The sequence below is a fragment of the Oryzias latipes genome, chromosome 7 (genome assembly GCF_002234675.1).
Source record: "Oryzias latipes chromosome 7, ASM223467v1".
NCBI lineage: Eukaryota > Metazoa > Chordata > Actinopteri > Beloniformes > Adrianichthyidae > Oryzias > Oryzias latipes.
Window position 1 is genome coordinate 24,253,063 of NC_019865.2, and position 19,089 is coordinate 24,272,151.

At 40.5% G+C, this 19,089-nt stretch overlaps 1 protein-coding gene across 4 annotated transcripts in view; it reads left to right on the top strand.

The window, feature by feature from the left end:
* The window catches only part of plekhg5 (pleckstrin homology and RhoGEF domain containing G5), a 90,701-nt gene that overhangs the window by 10,944 nt on the left and 60,668 nt on the right, over positions 1-19,089 (top strand). The window contains exon 1 of one of the 4 annotated variants that reach the window (XM_023956882.1): positions 9,706-10,571. The exons of 2 other annotated variants lie outside the window; for them this stretch is intronic. In XM_023956882.1, the coding sequence (XP_023812650.1) occupies positions 10,448-10,571 (124 nt within the window). In that variant the 5' untranslated portion in view covers positions 9,706-10,447. Of the gene's footprint in view, positions 1-9,705; positions 10,572-19,089 lie in introns of those variants that run through there. One more of the 4 variants, XM_023956881.1, reaches the window with a different exon arrangement.

Below are 19,089 nucleotides of genomic sequence, written 5' to 3' on the forward strand. Positions count from 1 at the left end.
AATTCATTTTTGTTCATGCATTTATTAAACAAATTGCAAAAACAACGACGACGTTACATTTTTGAACAATATTTTAAACTCAGGTAAGCTTAACAGACTCTCCTGTCACTCTTTGTCCCTTCGTGCTCTATCCTCCTCTCCTCTTTCAACAACAACCTTTACCCCAACATGACAACGATTACAGTTTAATGATAAATAAATACAAATCTGATCAAGTGTCTCTCACTCCCATCCGGCACGAGCTAGCCTGATAACAAACAGGCTTTCTCCATCCACAGATGGATCAGATTTTCCTTATCCTCGTCTGTCCCTACATATATAAACACATTTTAAAAATGTGTTAATAACTTATGACTACGGTTAGAACTCACTGCTTTTTGATGTACTATCAACAGCGTTTGTTTTTAGCCTTCAATGCTAATTCGCGCTAGCGTTAGCTTTAGCATTACCGAAATTGATGAGCTTCAAAACAATGTAGGTTGTCGATTGAGGAATATAACATATTAAACAAGTCATCTTACGTATTTACAAATATATTTTACAACATATACAAGATACTTTTAAATATACTTACATTTTTAAGTCCTCTTTCTAGCGCAACCGTCCGCCATCTTTGAATAATTCAAACGCAGTGTATTGTGGGTCACACGCAATGCATTCTGGTATGAACGCAGTGCATTCTGGGCAATATTCGCCGATCGAGTGAGCATCGATCCACACTGGTTTTTCGTAGAGAATTCTGGGAAATTTCTAGTGCACATGATTTTTGAACTGTAGATTCGGACAGCACTACAAAATGGCGACCGCACTATATAGTGCACTATATAGGGGTTAGGGCGGTAATTCGGACACAGCACTAGTGTTCCCACTGGATAAGGGGGAGGGGCGTATTGTTTCATCTTTTCTGTTTAGTAGCTCATGTCCGCCGCCTGCAGTTGGAAGAGGTTTGGTGTGAAATGTCAAAGAGGTGTAAATCTTGCAAATCTTGTTCCAGGCTCTTCCTTTCCCAGCTGTATTCCGCTGTATAAAGATGTGGTGCCACAGAATTCTGGCCGGGCACAAATGACAATTATTAATGTCTCCTCCATATTCAATTTCTCAAACAGTTGGCACATTTGTGGGTTAAAGGGGACGCTGTCCATTCGCCACCATCAAATCAGACTTCCTGATGGGTCAAAGTTCAACCTGGTTTAACTTTAGATGGCCGTGGGTTTTCTAGGTAGAGCCCAAAAACAGCTGAAGAATCTTGTGTAGCTAAGCGCAAATGCGAGAGTTCTGTATGTGGAAGGCCGAAACGCACAAAAATGTACATTTACATAGGCTTTTCATTGGAAGTGGTTGCTTGAACATGCGTTGCCGAGGGCGATATGAACGTTAACAGTCTTTGGGTGATTGGCCCTGGACCAAGCTTATTACAGTTCAGACTTTTGTCTCTGGTTCGTCTCTCCATTGTTCTGTTGGGATTTCTCCTTTTCCCTCTTTTGCATTTGTGCTGTTTCCTGATGTGATCCCAAATCAGTTGGCTGTTTTGTGTTTTCCTCCTCCTCACTTAGGAGTATATTTCTCTATCATCATCCAATGCAACCCGTTCTAAAGTCATTTCTTTCTGTCTGCACGACAGCATTTATTTATTTTAATTTTTTTTAAATCCGCCTGCATGGCTTTTGATGTGAAAAATGGTGATAGGTCTGTTGGTGATTTCAAAGTGCGAGGCTTTGCGTGCCATCATTTCCATTCACACACAGGCGTATTCATTGCATTTGTGGCCGCGTGCGCCTGGATGTGTTCATGCTAAATGATGAAGCAGAGTGATGTTGACCCTCTCCGGGATACACAGATGTTTTAGTTTTCTGTTCCTCCTCACTGGAGCTTGTTCCTTTGTTGTTCCTCTGTTAGAGGTCGGCCAACCCCTCGTCGTTTCCGTGCTCACTCGTGGTTAGCTCTCATACACAATCAGATGGCAGGTGGCGGTGCGTAATGCAAATGGGTTGTGGCGTGCCATAGCAAAAATGTTACTTACACAACCAATCATAACAATTGAATGTCTCTACTCCTGGAGAATAAACATGAGAAATGCACACTGACATAAAAGAATAAACAGAACTTGAATAGATTCCTTTTCTGCTATTTTTTTCCCCCTCAATTTTTCCAAGTTTTAGCTTTCAGTTAGTTCTTTGTTTGTTGTAGATTTTCCATTCACCTGCTGAAAACACAGTCATGAGTCTGAGTGTTCAACCATAACATGGCTAAAGCTCCAATGTGGATAGGGCCACATTCGTTTCATCAAACTTCACCATCTGTCACCACACTTGGCTTTTGGATCTTTGTTTCATACAATTTTATTGCCCCTCTTTTTTCTTTTTTTTTTGGTCCAGAAAACTGAACGAGGTGAATAATGTTCGGAAACTCTGAGGAGTAGGAAAGTTTCGGCTGTGACTTTCAGAAAGGCATTTCACGCCACGGGCTGGACACCTCCAGAAAGCAGATCATATGACTAATTAAAGTCAGTCCCTGCTTGTAAATGCTGCTTTTAAAAGTGACCTCGCCCACAGGATTTCAAATCATGAAGTGAGTCGGTCAAATTGATTGGAGTTTGCTCCACTCAACTCCTGCTGAAAGGCACCAGTTTAGTTGGGACAAGTGTGAAACACAGACATGTTAAAGGAGGAACAGGGTGTTGGTTAAAGGATTCTGAGATTGAAGAGGAAAGAGGCCTGGAGGAAGACCAATAGTTATAGTTTTTCAGATATTTGAGTGTCGTGTACAACAGAAAAATTGATTTTAAGGTCAGTGAACACAACCATTCACATGAGACAATCCCCTGATGTTAGAGAAAATGTAAAGATTTACCAGCAATTTATGGTCCAAAAAATACGGAAATGAATTCGAGCACATTTTTAACACCAACAAATTTTCATGAAATGCATGGATGTATTTTGCTTTTAAAGCTATTTCTTGTTCGTTGTGGCTTAAACAAGCAATATATTTGTTTCTTTAAATGTTACCACTTGTAGTGTCAACTGTGACACAGTTTACCTGATGTGACCCTGATGTGACGTACGTTCAAGAACACACTAAAGTGGCATTTTTGAACCGTGCGGCCCATGGTGTTCACACTGGACAAGCAGGGAGGGGCTTCTTCTTCTTTTTCTATTGTTGACTAGTGCATGTTTGCCACCTACAGCTAAAGGAGGGTTGATGCGAAACGTTGAGGCGGTGCAAATAATCCCGACTGGGAACAGACCACAATGATTAATTTTCATCTTTCGTGATCAATTTTCAAACGGTTGGCACTTTCGTGAATTAAAAGTGATGCCACCCATACTTCACTACCAAACCCGAGTCCCTGAGTGGTCAAAGTTTAACCTGATTGGACTTCCCCCTGACATTCAAAGTGTTTCTTAAGACTGAAAACGGTCTGAAAAATGTGCGTAGCTAAGCATGACTGCACACGTTTTTAACGCGGAAGCCCAAAACCGCGCATTTACGTGCATTTCCATAGACTTTTCATTGAAAGTGGTTGCTTGAACGCACACTGCTGAGGCGTGACTGCAGCTTCAAAGTTTTTGAATGATTTACATAAAAAAATTGATCCCTTTGCAAATGGTTTCTGTTTCGTTGGGCTTTGTAGAGACATTTCTAGAAGTCAATGCTTCCCATGGGAGTCAGTAATTAAAGCTGTTCTTAAAGGTGCTCGCAGAGCAGAAGCCGAGTTTCCCCTTCGTGGTAACGTTCCGTTAAGGTTGTCTTTCCAGATCTTCTGTCAGCCAATCAGCACTTGAGTGTTTTCGAATGTCTCGGGCAGATGGGCTTCTGGTTTTTCATTCAAACCAGGCAACGTTCAGGCAATGATCTTTGAAATGTGGAGGTGTGCATTTTAACCAGGCTTTGGTTGATGGTGAAGATCAGGTTACGAGAACAAAGCAGGTGCTGTGGGCTTCCACACGTGACTGTGGAAGCCCACAAGTTTACAGTCTGGGCCGGAGTCCTCCCCACAGCCAGAGGCTTATTATTCCCTGCTGTTCTTTTCAAAGCTTCCTTCTGTCTGCTGCAAAAGTTAGCCTGAACATTTACATGGTGGTTAGAAAAAGTTAACATGGTTTTGCAGCACTTTTGTCTCCTCGTATTTGCTGCGGGTTTTTAATTTTTTTTGTTGCCCTTGTGATCATTGGCTGTTTGGAATCAAGGAAAAATACACACCTGAGTCTTATCTTTCAAGATTCCCGTGATGATGTGTGACTAAACATGTTTATAAATTGGAAATGGCATGATCCAAATCCCGTCCGGACTCTCATGGCTTCCTCCCGCTGCTGTTGCTCTTTAAACTAGCAGATAATTAAAGGGGCCTTGCTTAGGGTCACTTTGATCACACTTTAATGTATGCGGGGCACGCGCACATTAAATTAGAAAGATGGCTGCAGATATTCACCTCTGAATGTGTCCTTCCACACTTGTTCCCCTCCGCCTCGGCTAAATGACTGTTTATGCGCGTCGCCGCCTTCCACATGGCAATAACTGTAGTTTCGGAGAATAAGTGTTTTTCTATGCCGTCGACTCTGTCATTGACTTCTCAATGGAAGCTCCCTCTGCAATTTCAAGCAGATTGTTTCAATGATGGGATTATTGATGTCAACAGGTTGAAAAAGGGGTTGTTTCTTCCAGCCGCTGCTTCATGGAAGGAGTGCAAAATTACATAATATTTTATAATGATTCAGTTTGATGACTCCTCTGTGGTATTAGAAATGATGGCGATATGACTCCTTTTACAGGAAGTAGTAAAAAAAAGAAGAAAAAATTTTGTTTAAAAAAAAAAACAAAACTGATTTTTATTTATAGTTTTAAGCTAAAGCTGTAGATGTCTGATAGATTTCCAACACCTTTCTTTCAGTTTAGTGTGACCCAAAAGGTTAAATTAGTGAAAGATTATATTTAAGAATTCTTGCATGGTCCTCCTAAGCCTCGTATCCACTGAGTGGTCCGGTCTGGTATATTGAATGTTTCCATTATAAAATGGAGCCATTAAGTCGGACAGAACTTTACACATTTTAGGCCGCTGTTGGTTGTGAATCCATAGAAAAAAATGGAACGGACCAGCTACCGTTTGAAACCCGTTGATTGGCTGAAGGGTCAGTACGGCAAAGAAAGTGGTTTTATTCTTCTTTGTCTCCTGCAGTCTTCTTTCAAACAACATTAAATGGTTTGGATGTATGTAGTACCAAAAGCCAAGCAGAAAAAATGAGCTGGATGACCTCCATTGTTGTTGTCAGCTTCAATCCGCACGGGCCGTGACAGTCCAACTTCAAGTGGAAACACTTACCTGAATAGCCTGGACCATTCCTAACTGGACCGCACCAGACTACTCGGTGGAACCGAGGCTTTAGTTTAATCACGTCCACTCTGTCTCCAAAGTGTCTGATCAAGGAGGTGCTAAATATTGAAGCCAAACTGCGGAATCCCATCCATTGGAAAAGCTTAAATTTGAGTAGAGCCAGACTGAGCCATGCTGAACTGAAGCAAATGATAAATGGTCTGTACTGAACACATGCCGTGAGTCAAGATCTTTTTAAACCCTTTAACACCGGAGATGTCACTGGTGACGCCTAAAAAAACACACTCTCTTTGACCTACTGCAACTCTTTGACCGTTTATGCGTTCATCGTGATTTAGTGGATTCTGACAAAAAGAAAAGTGGGTTTACACATTGGCTTTGCACTAATATGCAACACATTACTAACATAAAGTGTTGCATATCAGTGCAAGGCTGCTTTTTCTTCACTTCAGAATGCGCTGGAATTACTTTAATTTCGTAAAAAGTCAGTCAGTAGTTGAAAGTAAGCACTGGAGCTAAAGCTCTGGTGTTAAAGGGTTAAAAATCAATACATTTTTACATTAAAACTCTACATTCAAGCAGCTGGATCACTTTATTTAAACCTTGTACTATAGAAGTGGTGAGAATAATAAGGTTAAGCTCCGTCCCACTTTGTTGTTGAAACATGTTTTTTTATATACCAAGTTGCTACTTAAATTAAGTGTGAATTGAAAATGATTACAATTTATTGTATTGCTTATAGTGTTCCCTCATTTATCACGGGGGTTATGTCTAAAAAAATTAAAATATGCTATCCGAGAAGTAGGATTAGGTTTTTTTTATGGCTCTAAAATTCCTCACTACACACTTTATAAACTTTTTTTTCTCAGACAGACATCAACTTTTTCATACTTTGAAACTCTTACAGATTTCTATAGATTTGGTCATCTGAACGCACACTGTACAGCAGACACTGCACAGTTGAGAATTGACTGGCAGTGTTCTACAGCCAATCAGGACACAGAACACAATGCGCTATTAAAAAAAAAAGAAAGCATGCAAAACTGCACCCCAAAAAAAAAAAAAAAAAAATCAGCAAGACCGCAATAGGTGAAGATATAGTGAGGGAACACGTCTATATAAAAGACGTACATGGTTTAAGAAATCTCTGCTGCTCTTTCAAATATCTTCATATCTTCAAAGTACCTTTTTTTTTTACATTTAAAAAGCAAAAGGGCAGTTTTCCTTTAGGATGACCACATTGTAGGTGTTGTTCTTGCAGGTCTGTGTTCAGATCAGCCTTATGTGTTCGCATGCTGATGCTCCGTGGCAGACAGCAACAGTCTGCATGTTCCAGTGTGCAGTATGTTCTGCACACCCAACAGCTTCTTCATGCTTGGAGGACACAGATATATTGACTGGATGAAGATCCAAAGGTATACATTTGTCTTTGCATTGACCGTCTGTGCATGCATACATTGACGGTATATAATCTGCATGAACAGAGGAAGTACACGATGTACGGACAAGGGTCTTTTAGCAAGAAATCGTTGAATTTTTCTTATTTAAAGTGCAAAAAAAAAGTCCCACATCAATCCTCTGTGGATAAAGGCTGGACCCCAGCCTCTTTGATGGAACGCCTTGCTAAATATAACCCCCCAGAACTCCGTGTGCGCGCTCAAGCCTGCGACTGCACTCCCTTTGTCAACACTCAAGTTCCGCTGTCTTTCTCCCTGCAGCGCAGACGCTCCGAGAGGCTCATTTACAGTCCTGTCATATTGCACCCACTCTCACACTCATTTCTCTGCACAGCATTAATATTTCAGTGAGCATGATGGTTTTGCGAAGCCAATTCTCTGAGCTTCTGCACACAGCCTGGGTTTGTCACCCTGGAATACATCAACTGGAAATAAAAAAACACACAGATATTTTCTGTTTTATTTTGAAATTATTCATGGTTATAGCTGATAGCCTTGATAAACACATGGTTTTGGTAAAAGCAAAGTCCATAATAGGGAATTTAATCAAATATGGTGAAAACCTTTAGGCAGAATATTCTGCAGGATCTGCAAGATCTCGAAACCCTGGTAGCAAATCTTTGAAAAACTCTTGAGTAGAGATAGAGGGCTGACAGCTGAAGGAACTTCTTTGAACCATGGTTTCTGCATGAGCTCATCAGGCAGCAGACTAAATAAAAGCACAGCTCATCTGTCTCTTGGAGCTTGAAAGAAATTCACACACCTGCAGGAAAATGATAACAAATGTCAAAAAGGAAGAAAATGAACCCAAGACTGTAAAATCCACGTGTTCGCTAGCACTTTGAAGGGATCATCTGGATATTATTACACAAAAAATATTTGAGGAGTTGTTTTTGTGCTAAATGATCAAATTGGAATTGTTGTATGGGATTTATTGAGAAAGAAGAAAAAGCAGCTCATTAGGGGCTTTAAAAGCAGGACTTTGTTTTTGTTTTTTTTCTCTCAGACATGGAATATGGTGACATGGATTGTGGGTATGGAAGCAAGTCTCATCAGGACTATAAAACATCCCAACTGACCAAAAATAAAAAGCTAGCAGTAAATGCACAGCGTTTTAATTAGAAGTTGGTTTAAAAAGTAATTTTCATAGAAACCATAGACATTCAGCCAACAGTTTGTGGAACTATTTGAATCTGGCTTTTTTGGAGTAAAGGAATCCTTTATTTACCGGGCTGTGGACCGGTACCGCTCCATGAGACCGTAGAAGAAGAAGAAAAAAACGCAACCTATATATTTTCCATTTTATTTACAATCTGATTCTGAAGGAAGTTTTATTTTGAAAAACTACTGGATTCTACACCAAATCCGATTTATTATCGGCGCACATCAAGTCGCTCGGTCACATATTGAGAATCCGTGTGTTACTTTCTTAAAGCCGCTAAATTGAAACCCCTAAGTTAGTAAAGTTAACAAAAAGACACACAGATTTGGAAAGTTTGTTTTCGTAGAAAAGAGTCAGTAAGGAAACAGAAGAAGAGCCTTCAACTTCAAAATGAAACTAATATGTTTATCAGACAAAAACCAGAAGTCTTTACTCACAACAACAAAAACTCAGTGAAAAATTGCTCAGTTCTTACACCGGCCTCCTGTGGTCATTTCAGGAACTGCAGCATTAGGTACTACCTGGTTGGCTTCAATTCTAGGAGTTGTATCTATATTTTTTGCTATTTATTTAGTCAACCAAATGCTTTTATGCAGGATCGATTTGATTGCTATTGAAGTCCAGTTGCGTCAGATGAATCAGACATGCAGTTTAAAATCTTGTGAGATTACATATTTACAGGAATTTAGTGATGTGTGATTGAAAAAGGTGGTATAATGGCTGTAGATGGCCCATATTTGTCTGGATCTTGGGCTATTTTAGAAGTTTGGATCTGACTACAGACACAAGGTGAGGCCTGTGTCTGTCCTGAGTCTGTCTCTCTGAAACAATGTGTGTTTTTATTGTATGGAGTCCACTAGGAATGGATTCTATCAAGATCCTTAGTTTAGAGATAAGTTGGAAGCAAACGGCAACTCTGAGGATGTAATCAGCATTTCTTCGTTTACGGCAAGCAAAAGCATCCTGATTGAGGGGGGATTTGGTCAATGGTGACGATGAAAGCAGTGCCGTCTAATACCCCCATGGCGACTGGCTTTTGTTTCTGCAGTAGGTGGAAATTGGCCCTGGTGTTTGCAGCCTGGTTCTCATGCAGCACGGCCGCTCTTTTCATTAAAAGGGAAGCTGCGCGCTCAAAGCTGCTTTAGATTATTACCATATGTCTGCAAAGCCCAGAGCTGAGCAGCAAACCGGCTCCCATCCTACCCTCTAATTTCTTATCCCAAAATTGGACATGTGGGTCGCTATGTGTGACAACGTCCCTCCCTTCCCCCGGCCAGCGCCGCACGTTCTCACAGTATTTCTTGTCCCATTTTAGATGCATAATAGCAGTGCACGAGCATTTAAACGGCACTGGGGAAAACATTATGTCTCTGCTTGAGGTATCTAACTGCACGCTGCTTTAACCCGCAGCTGTTTTTCTAAGATATTAGAGAAGTGGGGTGCATTGTTTTGGCTAAGCACTTTGTAACAAGACTCCCATTGCTCATTTTCATGACCAGGAGGCCAATTGGCGCATTGTCCCTCCTCAGAAATAACTGAGCTCATTCGGGACAAGGCCGGAGCATTCATAAACCGGAATAAATCTTTCAGGGCTCATAAAGGGGGCGGGCACTAATCAATGCAGACAAATGTCACCCTTTAAGTTTCAGCCAGACATGAAGTAAGTCCGCCCCGAATGTAGGAGGAGGCCTAAAAAGAGACCTTTGTGTCAACTAGTCCAAAAGCCCACTGGCCCAGCTTGCCCATCCCAGCATGCAACTCACCTCTGTGTGAATGCAACACTTGTCTGATGAAGTGGGCACAGAAAGTCCCCCCCGCCCGGTTGCCAAAAGATCCTACACATGAACAGCTTGCCTGACACGCAAGTTCTGTCCTCTTTGAAGAACGTAGCCATGGGTAGAGCCAGGGCTCGGAGAAGGTGACGGCCAGGGAAATGTTCATGACTCCCGCAGATGGGATCGCAGTGCTTTTTTAGCCGTTTGGTGTCTGTAACTTTAGTCAGGAATAGTGCCGTTAAATGGATTAGGAGAGGGCAGCAGTTGGTGCTTGACAGCTCCTGGTAGGTGGCTTTCAGAGGATAATTAGTGGAGAACCTAGAAGCCGACAAGATCAACAGGAAGAGGCACTGGAACAGAAGGTTCAGAGACCTGTGTTGGTCTTTGCGTGGTGGGTGGCAGTGGTTCAATTTCCTCCTGCTGCTGAATCGGTGCCGTTCTGCCCGGGAGGCGTGATGAATTGTAGTTTTTGGGAATGTCGCGTGCTCTTGATGAAATGCCCGCATTTAGACCAAGAGGGCAAATTTAAAAAATGTGAAGTGTAGCAAGGCCTTCAGGTTTCAGAACTAATCAGCATGGAAGTTACTTCTGACATCCTCAGAACTTTAGGTTGTTTTTTTAAGTGGATTGAACCAACAATTCCCAGGTTCTTGGTCTTGTTAAGAGAATTCCAATCTCCCAAAAGTGACTTTCTTATAAAGATAAAGTTGCTGATTGATTAAAGATGTTCCTGCACTGGAAGAAGCGGGGTGCATATGAGCTGGAGTCTTCGCCATCTTCTCTTAGCCAGATGGGAACGGAGCGTTACTCATGGTCGTCATCCCTGGACGTCATCCATGATCTGCCTGGTAAGCTAATGAATGAGCTGGATCAAGCGAGAAGTTGTTGATTTACGCTCGCGTGTCTGCTTTCTGCTCAAGGAAACAATAGGCTGTGTAATGAATGGGTTTGCCTGCCTTGCAATTTAAAAGGAATTATTCCCATTTCGTTGTAAAACACACTGAGAGCTGCTGTGAAGGGTTTTTGGAGGAAAACTCACACATATGTAAAACTATTAATTGTTTGACCTAGTTTTTTTTTTTTTCTAAGTTCAATTTACTTTACTGAATTTAATGTGGTTGAATGTTGTAAATGTAATGTGTCATTTTATATAAATACTGCCCAACAGTAAGTTGAGGTCAAATTAAATTTTAATTTAAGTCGTGGCTAATTTGAAAGCACTTTATTATTAAAGAACCAGTGAACATATAAATAAAGCAAATTTCCATTAATGTATGAGAAAAGTAATGGAAGCTATATGAAGAAGTCTGCCTAGAGGTAGATGGACTTGGATAGAAGTGATATTTCTAAAACTGGTCAAACACTAGTGAAGTATAAAGACATGGTTTGTACGGTCATGAAAAACCTGGAAACATTTGGAAATTGAAAAAGGTCCTTGAAAAACGAAATCCCAGCATATTTTCTATGTCAGTGCTGCAAGGTTTTTTTTAGCGGCACTTTTGATTCATGAGCTCCTGAATCAAGATTTGAATATAGAAATACTCAGAAATGGAATTTCAAAATAAACTGTCACACAAACAAGAACGTTTGTTTACACATAATTCTTTTTGTTTTAGTATTTAAATTGCATAGAGATCCCAATTTGTTAGCAAAACAGGAAAAATAAACACAATTCTTTTTGTTTGTAGAAAAAAATGTATGCATTTTTAAAAGACAAATATTCGAGTCTTTCCCTATTTTGTTGAATAAGTTGGCCTTCTTTAAGCTGGGGATCTAGTTTTTCTACTTTTGAGTTGAAGATTCCAGCCTCAGCTTTGAAAGTTTTCCTTTTTTCCATCATTCTCATCTCACTTAGAAAGCATTCAGTGACCTAGGACGATTTTGCATGAGGCAGAAGACGACGTCGACAAGAGCGATATCGCTAATGAAATATTTACCGATGAAGAAGAGTAATGCTAAAACCGAAGTGCATTCCCATCTCCTCTAACCTTTTTTTCTTTTTTTGGGGGGTAATTCAGTACTGAGGCCCTTGGTTTCCACTGTGCTGCTCGATTTTATGCTATTAGTGGAAAGGAAGTGATAAAAGGTCTGCAGAGGAAAGTACTCCATCCTCTACATCAGCCAGACTTCTCAAGATGCAGGTGCTTTCTGGGGAGTTTTAAGGCGGACATATGGAATGAAAACTTTTTTTTCCCCACATTTTTCTTTTTAGTTTTAAAGAGCTACTCTGTTAAAAAAATCTTTTTTGGTGTTTTTAAACATGTTCTTGTGGCATTTTTCAAGCTCAAAATCGCAATTCTGAGTATTTCTGGATTCCAATTATTATGAATCGAGACCAGAAGAAAAAATGCAGTTTGAAAATGAATCTTATTTGTTATGCAAAAAAATTGGGTATCCACTCCGCAACTAGGGAGGGGAAGGGGGGCGGGGTTGCTATGCGCCAACAATTCAGAGGTGAATTTCTGATGAACTCCTGTTGCTCTGCAGAAACTGTCATAGAAAACGACACAAGATTTTGACTAAAAACAGAACAATCATAATTGTCACAGTGGGACTTAGACCCTTGTGCTATCCTAGGCACTTTAACGTTGGGAGTGGGGTCATCTAGACCCACTAGACAGTGCTCTGAACCTTTTTTCTTCAATGATTTGTGATCTTCACTGGTGTCCATGGATTACATGAAATCTTTCCACCTTTATCCACCTTTGTCATGGTAGGGAGAACACGTCAATGTAAGGGTGGGGTCATTTTGACCCCTCAAGATGGCACAAGGGTTAAAGTCAATGTCTCCATTTATTTCGATGTCCAATAACCCAAATTTACCACAGAAATGAACCTTCATTTTGTGTTTTAACCATTTTCTTTCCTTTGTGGTTAGAATTGGCATCATAAGTCATTGCTTTTGTTAATTATGACAACATTTATGCCCCACTGAGGAAATGGCACTGCAGTACATACTGTTCCTATCTCATTACTGTGAAGTTGGAACAGATTAAAGAAACATAACTGTTATGGCCAGAAATGTTCCTGATGATTATATCAGCCTTTAATCTCTACAGTGGTGGTCAGAATTATGAATGTTAAGTGCAGGATTGTTGAGTCATACTTACACCCCCCCCCCCCCCCCCCCACCAGGTCATTCTGGTGGTATGTTCCCGTCTATCAAAAATGCGTCTCATACCTCGCAGCGGCACACTCGGCCACGGGTTCCAGTAACAACAGAGAATATTTCCCTTTTGCCATTAAAATTGTTAAAGCAGGTTGGGTCACAAAAGCCCCCCCCCCATCCCCATCCCCATTGTATAATAACTTGCACTTGAATAATGAGAGTATTTTTTTTTTGACACAAGGATTCCAAATTATTCAAGTTATGTGTTAATCCCCTCGTGCCTCTGAAATATAGAGACAGGATTTGTGGCGGAAGGTTCCACTTCAACCTTATTGGATGTTTTTGAGTTTGTCCCAACTGTGAGTGAGACCTCGAACACATCAGATATTTGTTGGTTTGTGTCTTCCAAACTGTGATCTGTCGCCTGCTCCCCCACCCGCCTTTGGAACAGTTTTGCACTTGTTGTTCAGCGGTTTTCAGCGTTATACATGGCGAGCTGGTGTTTGCTCAGATGTGGTGGTGGGGGGGCGCAGGATGAAGGCCGTGGGTGAGAGAGCGTGTGATGCACATGTGTGCTCTAACCACAATGGGGGTAAAACAACATGTAGCCAAAGGGCTCTGCTCTTCCCTCCCCTCCCGCTGCTGCTGAAGCTCAGCTGTAGGCTGTTGGTGTCTCAACGTCCTCTGACCAGGATTCCCCCGCCGCTAGAGGAGGAGTTTCCCATCACACAAACCATCTCGGTTTCCCAAAAGCTACTTTCACTACCCCTCGGCTAGCATGTTGAAGCTGTCTGTTCTGATGAAAAGTGTGTAAACGTATGCGTGTAATGTGTAGCTACTGAACGCATATTGAAGGTCGAACCGGGTCAAACTTTGACCAATCATTGACTGGGTAGTGACGTATGCATGACGTCCCTTTAAATTCATGGAAGTGTCAACCATTTGAAAATTGATCATAAAGGAGGAATGAATAATTGGAGTTATGACATGGAATAGAGCTGCGAAAGAAAATGTCTCCGCCAACTATAGATGGTGGACATTTTTCTATTAAAGAAGCCCCTCCCTGCTCGTCCAGTGTGAACACCGTGGGCTAAACGTGCATTCAAGAAGACACGTCAAATGCACAGTATGAACGTGGCTTTAGTTTCAAAACATCAACCTAAATCTGAATGCAGAATCTTAAAAACCCTAAAAAAAAATACATCAGTTTATCTGAAATCAAACATCTTGGCTCTCCTGTGAAAAAATGAGATTCACAAATAAAAGCAACATGTTAGCAGTCAAAATGTGGCCACAGCAGCAGGCTGACGGTAAATGCTCCATTTTCCCTCTCATGGGAATACTTCAGACAACTTTTATGTCTGTTTTATTTTTTTGGGATCTAAAATCTCAAACCGCCTCAGTGCAGAATTATGCTGCAACTTGACTACAAAAATAGAAGTGAATGTCAGCAGATTTTCTGGTATGGTAGAACATTAAAAACAGTTATTTGGAAAGGAAAGAAAAGCCCAGGACTGCAGAAACTTCAGCCGTCCATCCACCTGCTGTTCACATCAGGTTTTAGATTTTTGTCTGAAGTGCACACATTGCACCAGTCTGCTTCTCCTTAATGCCGATTTTTGCCACAGCTTTGATCAACAAAGCCGATCAGTGGACTCCACGGTTCGATGACGACACCATCAGATCTAAATGAAATCAAATTGGGGTGTTTATATTGTATTTATTTAGTTTTAAATGTACTTGTTCATGAGGGGGTGATGAGCTGCAGAGGAATTCTTTGGAAGTGAATTTCTTTTTCAAATGTAGCCTTTAATGCTGGGTGTCAGGCAGGGAGGCTCTGGGAAGCAGATTTTCGTGTTGTCATGGCCCACTTTTGGGTTTGGGTGTTGGATTGGAACCCACAAGCGTTGGGAAAGCCACTGTACTAAAGCACTGTACCAGCGAGTTACACTTGTAGGTTTCACAGACTGCCAACTCCTAGCAAAAGTTTACCTTTTATTTGTTCTTGTTTTTACTTTTTTTACTTTCATTAAACCCATTTGTTGAGGCTGGTTAAAAATATTATATAAAAATTCTACAAAATTTAAACGTATTTAATGGCAAAAACATGTATTTTAATTCAAAAACGTATTTAAAAAAAACACAATCTTTGAAAAGCACCAATTTAAAAATAAATGTGAATGTTTAGGAAAAAGGATTTAATGTATAATAAGGTATACATTTTCTTCAATGTATACAAGTTAATTGGCCTGTTTGCTCCGCCTACCTTTCTTTACTAACAACGGCCAAAATAATTTTTAAATTGGTTGAATTCACCCATTTGGAATACCCTTCACGTTACTTCCTAACTATGTAGCCACAAGGGGGTCTCCTAGTTTGGGTCTCCCTGTCCCCAGCACGGATAAATTACAGAATCATTTGGTGTAAAAACCTCTGCCAAACCACCTGTGTGAATCAGTGATTTGCTGTGGCGACCCCTGCAGGGATATGCTGAAAGGTGAACAAATGAGACAACCCATTGAGTCACAACCTGCCTAAATAAAATATAAAAACACGCCTCCAATAATGTAAAACTTTAAGCTCTGATCAAACCAAATGAGCAGATTTCAGTAAACTGCACACAAAACCATTGATTATTATATTTTGTCAACCAGCCTAGGAATAAGTTTTGTTGGTCCAATAAGCAATAGAGCTTGTTCAGTTACCCCACACTTATAAAGTGAAGGCTGATTTTGTGACTTTAGTGTGCCAACACATCGTAGGCAAAGCCAAGCTTCCAACTTTCTGGAAGGAATCTGGGAAAACTCCTGTTTCTTGGCCGTATAGTTGGTAGTGAAGTCTATAAAGACACGGTTGGCATGGAAGAACTTGACTGCCCCGCGCAGTGAACTGACTCCATCAATCAGCTGTGTGATGAACTGGAACAGACTGTGAGCCAGGCCTTCTTGTCCAGCATCAGGGGTGACCTTCTAAATTCTTTACACCATATTAGCTGGCGGAGGCTTTTTGCTCCAAAGAGCTGTAGAACGGCGTTCAAGAACAACCTGGCTGAGCAGCAAAGAGAGCAGACGCTGTTAAGAAATCGACGTGCTGGAATGCATTTATGCTCAAGTACATAAATCCCTACAAAGGTATTAGGTTTTTAAAATGTTAGGCATCTAATGGTTATTTTTTACTAATGGGGCTGCGGCTAATTGGTAAAAAACAGCATATTCATAATAAAAAGACTGATTTGAAAATGGATCAAAAGATAATCAGAGTGGGTTTTTAGTTGTCATCCCTTTTTTAATTGATTAGTAACCACCTTTATTAAACCTTTCTCCAGCCGATTAGGTAACGTTTCCATATCATCCTGTTCATAGAGTTCAAAATCCCAGAAGGAAAGAAGAAAAAACATACCAGTAAACCTTTTGGTTTCTTGCAGTTCTAGATGATTTGCATTCTGGATTTTTTAATGTAAAAAGCTCCATTGCAATGTGTGCATTTCTAGATCTCTGTATGTTATATAGCATAAAGTGAGGTGCAGCAGAAGATGGTGGAAGTGTCACTGTGGACGGCTGGGTGTGTTTAAGGGTGGATGATTTAAAGTGACCTCCACCGCTCCAGGACTATTTATGGGCGCCGAACGGGCCTTTTGCCCCCCAGGACCGTGTCTCGGTGTGGCGAGCAGAGCGGCTCTGCGGCGAGTGGATGCCATGCACCTCTTGTCTGCTCTGTGCCATTGTGTGGCGTCACGTGCGTTCGTGTGAAGCGCCTGTTTGTGTTTGGCTTAATCAGCACTGCTGAGTTCAGGAATTCCAGTTCAGAGAGAAAAAGTTGGAGAGTCAGCAAGATATGAACAAGTATGACAGAAGACGGAGGTTCAGCAGTTACTGATGTGTTTGCACAAGAAAGAAAGAAAAAGAAAGACAAGGTGAAGGACAGATAAGGGATAATCTGTCAAATTAGATTTGAAATTAAAGGCAGCAGCTTTTGACCTTTTTGGTTAAATAAACATTTTTTTCTGACCCACTTCCAGAAAAAAGACAACTTTAATGTTTTATTGAAATGTTTAGATTTTTTAAAATGTGTTTCAGCAATTGTGCAGCCAATTTCCTAAAATGCTTTGATTCAGAATCATAAAATTATGATTTGATTTCAATTCCTTTTGAAACGACTCAGTATTGATTCATTGATGATAATCTCATTCCAAAACATTTGTTCTCCTCGTAGAAGTGAGTTTTGTCCTATGCTCCTATGTTAAAAAACTTTGATAATATGCATTAATCTGAACTCCCTAACCTTTAGTAGACCTGGACTGTCCCATGCCCTGGATTTTTGCATAATTCAGACACATGCTCTCCTTATTTATTTATTTGGCTATTTCCTATGTCAAATATCACCCATTTGTCAAAATAAAACATATTTAATACAAGCATTTTATAAATCCACTGTGTTCTGATGAAGACTACTTTAAAGATTTATAAAAAAACAAACATTTTTCATGCATTTTTTTCCCCCCAGTGACAAATTGTTCAAATGCAATGCATTGTGGTCTGTGTTTGCCAGTCTAGTAAGTATCGATCATTGACAGTAAAACGAGAACTGAACTGATCAACCGCTCCCTCCTGGCGTTCCAAACAGGAAGGTTCCACAAAGTCAAAATCCCGGCAGACTTCTGGAGAGAAATGAACAGCTTTCATCCTATTGGTCAGAAGAACCATTCTGGCTCCCTTACCTTCTTATTCACACTTTCTTGATATTCCTAATTTTTTTTCAGGATATTTTTTTCTGTAGCGCAAGTTATTCAAGTTATGAACTGACCAATCAGATGCAGCTATAAAAGTGGGTGGCCTTGCGTGGAATGTTTGAAGCGATTCTCCCAAGTGATGGATTCAGACACAACCTGAATTTCTGATCATCCTGGATTAAAAAAAAATCCAGTTTTCCGTTTAGTTTTGTTTCTAAAATAAGTTCTTTTTACAACCACTAGGGAGCAGTCTCCAAAATAGCCCGAGCTGATGTCTACTTCTAGTTGAGTTGAGGGTCCATTTATTCTATTAAGGTCTAGTTGTGTTTTTGTTGAAGAATGTAACGTTTTTCTGAATCGGTAACATTATTTCATAGAGCTGGTGGCTGCACTGTTTGTGCTTCAGATTTTTTCATCGTCATTGGATGGTCTCTAGGTGGAAAAATATTGGGGGTTTACGGTTTTAGCAAAAAATACAAATTACCAGGATCTCCACTTTTGTGGAATTTTGATGTCTCGCTCCTGTTTTGTACATAAATAACTTTATAATTTGAAGAAAAATGTTCAAACTGCAGGAATAAATCCAGCATTTTCCGTTACAGACCAACTTTAAATCACAGTCTTGACTTTGGGGAGAAAACTGCTTCCAGTCCAATTGATAATTTATCTTTTATTTTTTTTAAGTTTTTAATTTAAACAAAGAACAATGATAGTATCTGTCTTTACATCATTTTAATTGTGCAAACATTTGTATACTTATCTGTTCCTTTAATGAAGAGTACTAGAATACAGGAACATATTCAATAAGTCCACACATCTTCATGAAGAGCAGCAAGAAGAACAAAATTCCCATATTTCTGCTCATATTTTAAAGCATGAAGACATTCAAAATGGCCTTTACCGTCTGCCACACAACATTTTCCTCAATTTTCACCTTTACTGTGTTTTTCAAAACAAAAGTTTCATACACATAAGGAGTGTTGGAAAGTAAATGTGACTGGATTTATATTATGCTTTTCACTTTAAAGTGGTTGTGATAAATAAAGTTTTTCTCTTGTGTTGATCTGTTTAACATCCAACGCTTTTTGTCCGGGAACTCCTCCATCCTTCAGCCCAAAACGTCTGTTAGGGTTTATGCTGTCAGAAGAGTCTAAAATAACAGGAGCTGCATTTTTGGACCTCTATTCATACAAATGTCACGGCAAACAGATGATTCTAAACACTCTTGGTTTTTATTCACTTCCCCATTTTACTGACAATCACACGTTGGGGAGTCCGAGTGGCCTCTGTTTACAGGAAAGCTGTGAAGTGTCGGCGTGCAGGAAGGAAAAGTTTTCCTCTTTAGGAAATGCTCCACAGAGGCTCCTTCTGCAGCCGGTTGCTCCTGAACCTTTAGGGAACCATTAGGTCCGAGCTGGTTGGCAGCGGCTGCAGCCGGAGCTGAGAGCGCGTCTCGGCCCGCTTCCAGCAAAGCTCAGGCACAGGACGCAGCCTTTTCCCCCCTTTCCCGGAAGCTAGTTGATGTTAG